Source organism: Lolium rigidum, chromosome 3 (genome assembly GCF_022539505.1).
Source record: "Lolium rigidum isolate FL_2022 chromosome 3, APGP_CSIRO_Lrig_0.1, whole genome shotgun sequence".
In the NCBI taxonomy this organism is placed as follows: domain Eukaryota; kingdom Viridiplantae; phylum Streptophyta; class Magnoliopsida; order Poales; family Poaceae; genus Lolium; species Lolium rigidum.
In genome coordinates this window covers 117,414,629-117,426,101 of record NC_061510.1, presented here as the reverse complement: position 1 = coordinate 117,426,101, position 11,473 = coordinate 117,414,629, and the positions used below count along the sequence as shown (strand labels likewise).

The window sequence follows — 11,473 nt, the reverse complement described above, 5'->3', positions numbered from 1 at the left end:
CGGTGGGTTTGGCGAGTCCAACAGAATCATGAAAAGTATGCTGCATGTGATAGTTATATTGTTGAGTTTGTTCATGAAGCTACTGAAAATTATTATGAGAGAGGAAAATATGGTAGTAGAAATTTGCATGGTACTAAAACACCTCTCTATATGCTTAAAATTTTGAAGCTACACTTGTTTTATCTTCTTATGCTTGTCACTTTGTTCTTCATGAATTTATTTGTGTACAAGATTCCTATGCATAGGAAGCATGTTAGGCTTAAACTTGTTTTGGATTTGCCTCTTGATGCTCTCTTTTGCTTCAAATACTATTTCTTGCGAGTGCATCAATTAAAACTGCTGAGCCCATCTTAATGGCTATAAAGAAAGCAACTTCTTGGGAGATAACCCATGTGTTATTTTGCTACAGTAATTTGTTTTATATTTGTGTCTTGGAAGTTGTTTACTACTGTAGCAACCTCTCCTTATCTTAGTTTTGTGTTTTGTTGTGCCAAGTGAAGCCTCTAATCGAAGGTTGATACTAGATTTGGATTTCTGCGCAGAAACAGATTTCTATCTGTCACGAATCTGGGCTGTTTTCCCTGTAGGTAACTCAGAAAAATATGCCAATTTACGTGCGTGTTCCTCAGATATGTACGCAACTTTCATTAGTTTTGAGTTTTCTAATTTGAGCAACGGAAGTATTTTATTAAAATTCGTCTTTACTGGCTGTTCTGTTTTGGCAGATTCTGTCTCTGTTTTTTGCATTGTCTCTTGTGGACTTTAAGCGAGGTTTTCTAGACGTAGAGGGCTGTAGCTAATGTTTTATTGAGTTCTTGCAATGCGCCACTACAGAACCAAGGTGGATTCAAATTTTTTGAGTACTAACCCCTCTAATGAAGTTTGTGAGAAGTTTGGTGTGAAGGAAGTTTTCAAGGGTCAAGAGAGGAGGATGATATATGATCGAGAAGAGTGAAAAGTCTAAGCTTGGGGATGCCCCCGTGGTTCATCCCTGCATATTTCAAGAAGACTCAAGCGTCTAAGCTTGGGGATGCCCAAGGCATCCCCTTCTTCATCAACTTATCAGGTTTCCTCCCCCGAAACTATATTTTTATTCGGTCACATCATATGTGCTTTACTTGGAGCGTCTGTGTGTTTATTTTTCGTTTTGTTTATGTTTGAATAAATTCGGATCCTAGCAATCCTTGTGTGGGAGAGATACACGCTCCGCTTTTTCATATAAACACTCGTGTTCTTCGTTTTACTTTTAATGTTCAATGATAAAAGTTGGAAGCTATTGCACTTATTTATATTTGGTTGAAAACGAGAAAATGCCTCATCATGTCTTGGATAATTTGACACTTGGCAATTGTTTTGAGCTCTCAAGTAGATCATTATTAAGTTTTTTCATGTAGTTTAAACCTATTAGTGGAGAACTACTGTAGAGCTTGTTGAAATTGGTCTGCATAATTGATCTCTCTTAAGGTCTAGATATTTTCTGGTAAAAGTGTTTGAGCAACAAGGAAGACAGTGTAGAGTATTATAATGCTTGCAATATGTTCTTATGTAAGTTTTGCTTGTATCGGTTCATACTTGTGTTTGCTTCAAACAACCTTGCTAGCCTAAGCCTTGTATCGAGAGGGAATACTTCTCATGCATCCAAAATACTTGAGCCAACCACTATGCCATTTGTGTCCACCATACCTACCTACTATGTGGTATTTCCTGCCATTCCAAAGTAAATTGTTTGAGTGCTACCTTTAAACAATTCAAAATTTATTACCTCTGATTTGTGTCAATGTTTTATAGCTCATGAGGAAGTATGTGGAGTTTATCTTTCAATCTTGTTGGGCAACTTTCACCAGTGGACTAGTGGCTTCATCCGCTTATCCAATAATTTTGCAAAAAAGAGCTGGCAATGGGATTCCCAGTCCCAAATTAATTAACCAAAATAGACACTCCTCCATGGTATGTGATTGTTGGACGGCACCCGAGGATTCGGTTAGCCATGGCTTGTGTAAGCAAAGGTTGGGGGGAGTGTCATCATCATAATAAAACTAAAATAAAAGGGCACTCCTTCATGGTATGAGATTGTTGGCGGGCACCCGAGGATTCGGTTAGCCATGGTTTGTGAAAGAAAGGTTGGAAGGAGTGCCACCCAAAAATAAAAATAATTCATGGGAGCCGCTCTTGAAGGTTTGTCTGGCAAGGGGGTTAGAGTGCCCACTACCATTCGTTGACAACAACAAACACCTCTCAAAACTTTACCTTTATGCTCTCTATATGTTTTCAAAACCAAAGCTCTAGCACAAATATAGCAATCAATGCTTCCCTCTGCAAAGGGCCATTCTTTTACTTTATGTTGAGTCAGTTTACCAATTTCCTTCCATCTTAGAAGCAAACACTTGTGTCAACTGTGCATTAATTCTTACATACTTGCATATTTGCATTCATCATATTACTTTGTGTTGACAATTATCCATGAGATATGCATGTTACAAGTTGAAAGCAACCGCTGAAACTTATATCTTCCTTTGTGTTGCTTCGATGCCTTTACTTTGAATTTATTGCTTTATGAGTTAACTCTTGTGCGAGATTTTTGATACTTGTCTTGAAAGTACTCTTCATGAAAAGTTTTGCTATATGTTATCTATTTGTTAGCAACTATAGATCATTGCCTTGAGTCACTTCATTCATTTCATATGCTTTGTAATAGTATGATCAAGGTTATGTAAGTAGCATGTCACTACAGAAATTATTCTTTTTATCGTTTACCCGCTCGGGACGAGCGAGAACTAAGCTTGGGGATGCTTGATACGTCTCCAACGTATCCATAATTTCTGTTGTTCCATGCTTGTTTTATGACAATACTTACATGTTTTGCTTGCACTTTATGATGATTTCATGCATTTTCCGGAACTAACCTATTAACAAGATGCCACGGTGCCGGTTCTCGTTTTCTGTCGTTTTTGGTTCCGAAAAGGCTGTTCGGGCAATATTCTCGGAATTCGACGAAACGAAGACCAAACCTCCTATTTTTCCCGGAAGCGTCCGAACACCGAAGAAGAGTCGGAGAGGGCCGGAGGGCCACCACACCATAGGGCGGCGCGGCCTGGCCTGGGCCCGTGCCGGCTCGTGGTGTGGCGCCCTGAGTGCCCCCATGCGCCGCCTCTTCGCCTATAAAATCCCTTTCGACCTAAAAACACCGTAACTCTTGACGAAACTCGGAGAAAGACTCCAGGGCGCCGCCACCATCGCGAAACTCCAATTCGGGGGACGAAGTCTCTGTCCCGGCACCCTGCCGGGACGGGGAAGTGCCCCGGAAGCCATCTCCATCAACGCCATCGCCTCCATCATGCTCCGTGAGTAGTTCCCCCATGGACTACGGGTTCTAGCTGTAGCTAGTTGGTATTCTCTCCCCCATGTACTTCAATACAATGATCTCATGAGCTGCCTTACATGATTGAGATTCATCTGATGTAATCGGTGTTGTGTTTGTCGGGATCCGATGGATTGTTACATTATGATTGTCTATCTACAAAGTTTATGAAGTTATTGTTGCTGCAATCTTGTTATGCTTAATGCTTGTCACTAGGGCCCGAGTGCCATGATCTTAGATTTGAGCTCTATACTTATTGCTTAGATTGTATCTACAAGTTGTATGCACATGTCACCGTCCAGGAACCAAAGGCCCCGAAGTGACGAAATCGGGACAACCGGAGGGGATGGCGGTGATGTGAGGGACACATGTTTTCACGGAGTGTTAATGCTTTGCTCGGTACTCTATTAAAAGGAGTACCTTAATATCCAAGTAGTTTCCCTTGAGGCCCGGCTGCCACCTGGCTGGTAGGACAAAAGATGTTGTGCAAGTTTCTCATTGCGAGCACGTACGACTATTATTGGAAAACATGCCTACATGATTAATGATCTTGATATTCTGTCTTAATGCTATTTCAATCCTATCAATTGCCCGACTCGTAATTTGTTCACCCAACACTTGTTATTGGAGAGTTACCACTAGTGTAGATAGCTAGGAACCCCGGTCCATCTTTCATCATCATATACTTGTTCTACATGTCAATCTGTTTTACGGTGCCATTGCTCTCATATTACTATTACTGCTGCTCGTGTTACTGTTACTACTGCTCTCATATCATTGCTACTTTCACATCACCCCTGTTGCTAGTGCTTTTCCAGGTGCAGCTGAATTGACAACTCAGTTGTTAAGACTTATAAGTATTCTTTACCTCCCCTTGTGTCGAATCAATAAATTTGGGTTTTACTTCCCTCGAAGACTGTTGCGACCCCTATACTTGTGGGTCATCATGGCCCATTGCGGACGGAGGGGTGGTGGCGGCAGCGGCAGAATTGCTCGCCGGAGAGGAGGGGGAGCGGCGGTGGAGGAAGTGGTAGCGACGGAGGGGAGTAGGGTCTGGAAACCGAACTTCCCTCCGCGGCCCCTTTTAATACGGGGCGGCCGCCGAGTTTCTCGGGCCATCAAACTCGTTTTACGGGTCAGGCCGCGAGTTCAGGCTCCGTTCTGGCCAACTTTTGGCCTGAACCCGTAAAGTTGCCGGACTTTTTCTGTTTCAGCCCGTTTTACAGGCTCTGTTAGAGTTGCTCTTAGCGGGCTAATGATTGAGGACTTTCTCTACAATGGGATTAACTATTCCACAAATGAATATTTCAGTATATAACTTTACATGAGATGACATTCATGGATTTTTATCACCACGTCGAGATTATATGTCCATATTTTTCTGAATAAATAAATTCTACACCTTTTTTTGCTCTAATTTGTTGTTGGGTTATTGGTGCCAGTTAGTGTCTACACGTTAATCTTTCTTTACTCTGATAATTTGTTAGAATGATGATTTTATAAATAATTCATGAAATGTACTTTTGTACTTACAAGTATAGATGTGGGTTTCTATCATAATCCATTTTACTTTGAGATTCAAATAAAAGGAAGAGACAGAGAAAGAAATCTTTCTATCTACCAAGCCAAACGGCGATCACGAGGAATAAATCGATAGTCCAGAACACACCTACACTTAGAGTGTGTAAAAAATCCACTCACATAATTCATCAAGTTGTATGGTAGAAATTCCGCCACAGGGTGCGGGGTTTCATATATAGTTAATTAAGAGCCCAAGATCCTAATTTATACGTACGTCTTGTGCGAAGCGAAAACGCCTTCTGTTAAGCCGTCTCAGCCAGCAAGCACACGAAATAGTGCTTCGCCAGTCCAGTCTTCCCCGCAACCACCGTCGGAGGCGGCGGGAATGGCTTCCCGCCTCCTAGCCAGATCAACCGCCGCGTTCCTCCTCTCTCATCTCCGCGCCCGGACCTCGAACCCTATCCACCACCTCCTGCCCCATGGAGCTTCCATGGCCTCCCTTCTCGGACCCGCTCACGCCCTTCCTGCCGCCGCCAGATCATGCCTTCTCGAGCCGACTCGGTGGTTCTCTTCCCCGGCGCCGGTGGTGGAGGCGCCGAGGACTGCTGATGGCCTGACTGTGGACTCGATCGCCGACAAGGGCTGGACCATCCTCGCCGAGGCCGAGAGCGACTGGCGCAGCCACGCCGCTGCCGTCGCGCAGTCCATCAAGCTTATCAAGAAGCGCCTCAAGGTCCAATTTCTTTAGGATACTCGATGCTCTCACACCTTGCGCATGATTAGTAGGTCAAATGCCGAATATTATTGCTTTTTTGGGGTTTGGATGGGCGTCTCAGGTGATTGTTCCTCTCAAACATATCCACAAACAGCTAATGTGCGTTCCAGGTGCACGCTTATATGAGTGTGCACGTGCGAGGATCTATTTTTTAGACACATTTTTTTGCATAGCTGCGAATAGACTGTAAGTTTCTCGAGCTCTATTTTATATGCGCAGTGGAAATGGTTACTGGAGAGATCGAAGCAATTGGCTGTGGTGTTGGAGAGACCAGACCTCTGGGAGGATTCAGTTTTCGCCGGGAAGGTTAGTCGTGAGCAAGGTGAGATCATGGGAAAGATTAAGTCAGTGAACCAATTCGAGCAGCAATTGATGGAGCACATTGACATGTTGAGGCTTGCACGTGAAGAGGGCGATAATGAACTTGAGACGGTGAGTATCTATACATTTCTCACTTTGCATAATTACATATTGCATACCTCCAAATTCAGTTACATGGACCTTTACTGGAACACTTCATGGTGCAAATGAGCTGCTTGTTTATCTGCTTTTTAACTGCGCTGTGCAGGAATCCATGAGAGCGTTAGCCGATATGAGAATAGATGCAAAGGAGAAAGAACTCAATGCATTGCTTTCTGGAGATCATGACCCTTACCCTTGCTTCATTGAGGTATATGCGTTGCATCATCCCAAGCAATTTAAGTGAAGTCCTCACTCTATAACTCTTGTACAGTTGCTGGAAAAATTGGAGCAGTATTGTTTCTTTTATGCTTCATGGTGATTTATCAGTGGCATTCCTCATATTGATGTCATAAGCAGGTTCAAGCAGGAGCCGGAGGCGTTGAGAGCATGGATTGGGCTGCCATGATTATGAACATGTATAGATCATGGGCTCAACGACGGGGTTATACAGTCACCGTAATAGAAGAAATGCCTGGTGAACTAGCGGGAATCAAGGTTGACTTGTTTTCTAATCACTTCTCATCTCAGTCAACTCACCACTTTATACGGATGTGCAATCAAGCCATGTGGATTTTTTTTTTACTATCTGTGAAATTCTTATCTAAGGATGATTCTTAGCAAAACTTTTGATCCTATTCTTAATTCTTGCTATTCCAGAGGGCTACTATCAAAGTTGATGGTGAATATGCGTTTGGATATGCCAAATCCGAAATAGGAGTTCATAGATTAGTGCGGATTTCTCCGTTTGATAGTGGAAAGCGGCGGCATACTTCCTTTGCTGCTGTGGCTGTAATACCTATTCTTGGTGATGCTTCTAGCCGATACCAATTAAACGAATCAGATCTTCGAATAGAACGCTTTCGTTCTGGTGGACCTGGTGGCCAGCATGCCAACACCACAGAAAGTGCTGTTAGAATTGTGCACGTCCCAACTGGTACAACTGCAACTTGTCAAAATGAAAGGTAATTTTGATGCATTCAGTATTCAAATGTCTAATGATAGCTCAATCAATAAATATTAATTTGTTGAATATACCCTAGCATCTTTTTTCATACCCTCTTAACTGTTAAGCTATTGGGACTTCCTGAACCAAATTGTTTCCAAGAACCCAGATTCTTAGTCAAGCAGAAATATTAGTTTGGCTTTTTCTTCGTCTGCATGACCAGAACATATCTGCTACTAACTTGCTCTTAATAAATGCAGATCGCAACATATGAATAGGGCATCAGCAATGGCAGTGCTCCAATCTAGGTTGGACCAGCTTGAGATTACCCGTCAAGCACAGATGAATGCAGAGCACACACAATCACTCAATGAAATAAGCTGGGGCAACCAAATAAGATCCTATGTGCTCCATGTGAGGCTTCCATCTTTTGAGATAAATAATATGAGCTAGCTTCTTTGGCAAGGATAGAGATACCACTTCAGTTTGCAATACCCATGATATGCTTCAGAGCTAATCCAATGCATAGTGCATACATCAATTTTTTTTTTACATTGTTTGCGTCCTCGCATGCTACAGTTTGAGAATCCAGAATGAATCGAACACTGCTAACTTAGTTCTTAATATACATTATGTTATTTTTGAATTTTCTGCTATTTAGCTTTGTAATGAAATTTCAAAGAAAACAATGCAAAAAATCTTGTAGAGTGTCTTGTTATTCAAATGGGCTAGCTCATCGAATATAGAGAGATGTGTAAAGATCATAAGCTAAGCATATTTGTACCATTGTACTTGTATAGTATTTCTGACATTGCTGATATATTTTCCTTCGTGCAGCCATACCGTATGGTCAAAGATCTCCGAACAAACTATGAAGTGTCCGATCCTGATTCAGTCCTGGAAGGCGACATAGATGATTTTATTCTGAACTTTTTGTCATTAGCACTGGATAAAGCTGATGAAAGTGTCTGAACGCAAACCATGCTTATCATTTATTGTTAGCACCAAACTGACTTTGATAGTGTCCAGCTGATAGCAGGAAGGGCTATTATTTTCTTTACTACTACGCTGACAAATACAACAGATACCTCAGGTGGCGAAAGGTGCGGAATAATTGTCAAGTTAGTTTAGTTGGATAAATGCTCTAGCCTGTGTTAGTAGTTAGATGGTAATCTAATGAAAGTATGCTTGTTTAGAGAAGCTAATATAATGGAACTATAATGAAAGTATGCCTATATCCTGATTTACATATTGCTTCTATCATTGGTGAATGGTGATTGAACAAAGTGTCTGTTTCTCAAGCTGGCATGTCGCTGTGATATCAACCTGCTAGGGAATCAACCATTGTAGCAAAATTTCCCTTTATCTTTATTGTTACATACTAGTCATTTTCCATGAAAATATACTGTATTAAAATTAAAAGATGGTAGTGCTAATGATCTGACTTCAAACATATATTTGATTTGTCAGGTTCATCAAGTATAAGAGGAAGTGCAGTTTCTTGCTTCTTGCTGTTATTTCTAGAGATGAGACTCCTTTCACTTGACGTAATGCTCAGATACACGGAGGCTACTATAATTCCTTGTATTTTGTAGTGTCGGTAATTCAGTATTCATAGTGTGAGTCCGCTGTGCTTACCGATGTAGATTTTTTTTTATGCCTTGCCGTTTAAATAAAGCTGTAAACTTTCTATCTCATTTTTTTTGTGGACATGAAGAAAGAATCATGCATAACAGAGTATTTTGAATTTTGGATGGGTACTAACACGACCTTGCATTTTCCAACAGAAGTCAGTACGAACAACACAGTTGGTACCTGCCTACTTATACATAGAGAAATTTGTATCTGTAAAACATTACATGTTCCATGTTGACATCCAAACCAATGGAAGGAACGACTTGATAGATCACTATGGCTTGGCGGCCCTGAATGTCGGGTGCAGAAGCCGGCCGATCTCATCGTCGTCCGCGTCCATCGGCCGTCCGGTGTCGTTCCTGACACGGCGCACGGCCGTGGTGTTGAGCGACTCGTGCTGAAACCCGTAGAGCTTGAGTATCTGGTCGTCGGCGAAGTTGAGCGCGCGCTCCATGCCTTGCCGGCACCTTGAGGCCTCGTAGCTCGCACCTTGCTCCCCGCACGGCTTGCAGCCGACGAAGTGCGTGACGAGCGGCCAGCGGTCGTCGCCGAGCCCCGGCCGCCACTTGCTCCTCATCTCCTCGTACCTGTCGACGATGGCCTTCCAGTAGCCGTGCAGCAGGTAGGAGCTCTCCAGGAACACCTTGTCCGCCCACTTGTCTCTCTGCGTCGCCAGCAGGTACACCAGCGCCGACTGGTCGTCCGCCTCGTACGCCGCCCGGTTCGACAGCGCCTCCGCGAAGATCTTGCCGTACTTGTCGCGCACCGGGCCGCGCGGCCCCATTTGTGCCCAGGCGTCGAGGAGGTCGAGCGACCACCGGCAGTTGCGGATGACGAAGCTGCCGGCGTTGGTGCCCATCCAGTTCCTGGCGCCGTACACCGCCTCGTCCCAGCCGTGGATCACCAGGTTGTGCCGCGCGTACTTGCCCCACGGCGGCTCGAACAGCATGTCCGTGAACACCACGTCGGAGTCCACCCACCAGAGGAGCTCCGTCTCCGGGTGCGCCACCATCAGCGCGCGCAGCAGCGGCAGCTTCGTCCAGAACCCCGACATCTCCGCGTCCAGCACCGCGTTGCTGTAGAAGACCTCGAAGCCGTGCACGCGGCAGTAGTCCGCCTTGTTCTTGAACGCGCGGAGGAGCACGTGGTCGCCCTCCGGGTCGCTGCACCGCCGCGGCGACGACCCGGTCACCACCAGCACGCGCGGCCGACCCGGCGCCACGTAGGCCGGGAACCCCGGGTGCGCCGCCAGCCACGCCGCTCTGCGGGCGTCGTAGTCCGGCACGGCCGGGCCCAGCGAGTACGGGCGATCGGTCAGCTGCCGCACCGGCGGGGGGAGTGGCGGCTGCTGCTCCTCCCGACGCTGCTCCTCGCTGGGAACGGCCTCGGGCGACGGTGGCGGCGCGAGGCTGGAAACAGCCACGGCGGCCTGATCAGGCGACGGTGGCGGCGCTTTTAGGTTCGCGGGCGCACTGGCGGCCGGAACGTCGCGGCGGACGTACTCGATGCGGATGCGTGGGAGCGCAACGTCGGACGTGAACAGGAAGAGCGCGCACGGCGCGACGATGAGCAGGACGACCGTAATGATCGGGACGGTGAACATGGGTTTCTGCCTGGCTCGCCTCTCCCCTCCCGCTTGCCCGCCGGCCTGCTCCTCCGCCATCGCCGACGACGGACGAGACATGCAAGCGCGACGCGGCTCTACCCTACACGCTCTACTCCACTCTACTCTCGCACGGTAGTACCGCCCCTGGTTAAATCAGAGAGGCGATCGATTACGCGTCGGGGTTTGGAGGTTTAATTCATTGCCTTCCTTGACGGCGACCGGCGCCGGCTGGGCTTGGAGTCCTTCTTGTGAACGCCTGCACAGTAGATTATACTCCGGTCATCCCAGTGGTTGCCATCTGGCCTGCCGATTCCGCACATACGTAAAAATGGCAGGCGCATGTGAGGCGGACGTTTAAGATAGCACCAAATCGCGTTAGCCAACTAACAGAATTTAATCCATTTCCTAATCGCGCAAGACATACCGCTTTAGCGAAGACAATAATTCCAACTTTTCCGCGTCGCCAGCAAATGCTGCTGTTGCAATCTTGGCTAGGTTTCCTTGTGGCGATCTCGTCGTGGCGTTTGTTTCCAAATATATGGAGGTACGATTGCTAGCCGTGGAATAGAGGGAGACAGACGCCTCTGCGAAATGAACTGAATGTTGTGATTTCAGACTGAGAAACCGATCACATTTCAGCACCGCCAACTCACAGGCTCTTAGCAAAACCTGGATTGGAAGCAGAACAACGTGAAAACTCGCTCAGAAAGAACAATCTGAAATAAAATGTCTGCATCGATCAGTGCCGTGTAGTTTCCCTTCTTTAGCAGCACTTGTTCAGTGGACGCCGCAGTAGAAGAGCTGGCAGTCAGGCTCAGTCACTAGCCATCTTACAACTCTAGCAGTTTTAGTTGTTTCGATATCTTCAAGCACATCATACAGTCGACAAAGCGTTTGTTCCGTGCACCAGAGGACAGAGGTCCCCTGTACGTTTTAAAGATTTCCAAAAGCACCAAGCTGAGCTAAACCTGCAGAATATCATTGTCAAAATCTCACCAGATCCAAACCTTAAAGACAAACATAACCAAGATCACAACTTCAAAGCGGCCTACTTAACATGTCTATTTTATTTCAAGAGCCTTTTATACGAATCCCAGACACATTTATAACACAGCAAATGTAGGCGAGTCCAGGGAAATTGTGACGCAGCTTCTATTCCTCTTCTTATGACTA

At 45.5% G+C, this 11,473-nt stretch overlaps 2 protein-coding genes across 2 annotated transcripts; one reads left to right on the top strand and one right to left on the bottom strand.

Annotated features, from left to right (window-relative positions):
- The first annotated feature begins 5,232 nt into the window (after positions 1 to 5,232).
- Positions 5,233 to 8,794, top strand: LOC124698076 (peptide chain release factor PrfB2, chloroplastic-like). The gene is made up of 8 exons (XM_047230598.1): positions 5,233 to 5,612; positions 5,874 to 6,086; positions 6,223 to 6,324; positions 6,474 to 6,611; positions 6,774 to 7,078; positions 7,320 to 7,473; positions 7,897 to 8,162; positions 8,530 to 8,794. The coding sequence occupies exons 1-7, from the start codon at positions 5,265 to 5,267 to the stop codon at positions 8,029 to 8,031; spliced, it is 1,395 nt and encodes a 464-aa protein (XP_047086554.1). The 5' UTR covers positions 5,233 to 5,264; the 3' UTR covers positions 8,032 to 8,162; positions 8,530 to 8,794.
- A 69-nt stretch (positions 8,795 to 8,863) lies between these two features.
- Positions 8,864 to 10,378, bottom strand: LOC124698075 (probable glycosyltransferase 4). Its single transcript, XM_047230597.1, has one exon. The coding sequence runs from the start codon at positions 10,376 to 10,378 to the stop codon at positions 8,969 to 8,971; it is 1,410 nt and encodes a 469-aa protein (XP_047086553.1). The 3' UTR covers positions 8,864 to 8,968.
- Positions 10,379 to 11,473: the final 1,095 nt, after the last annotated feature.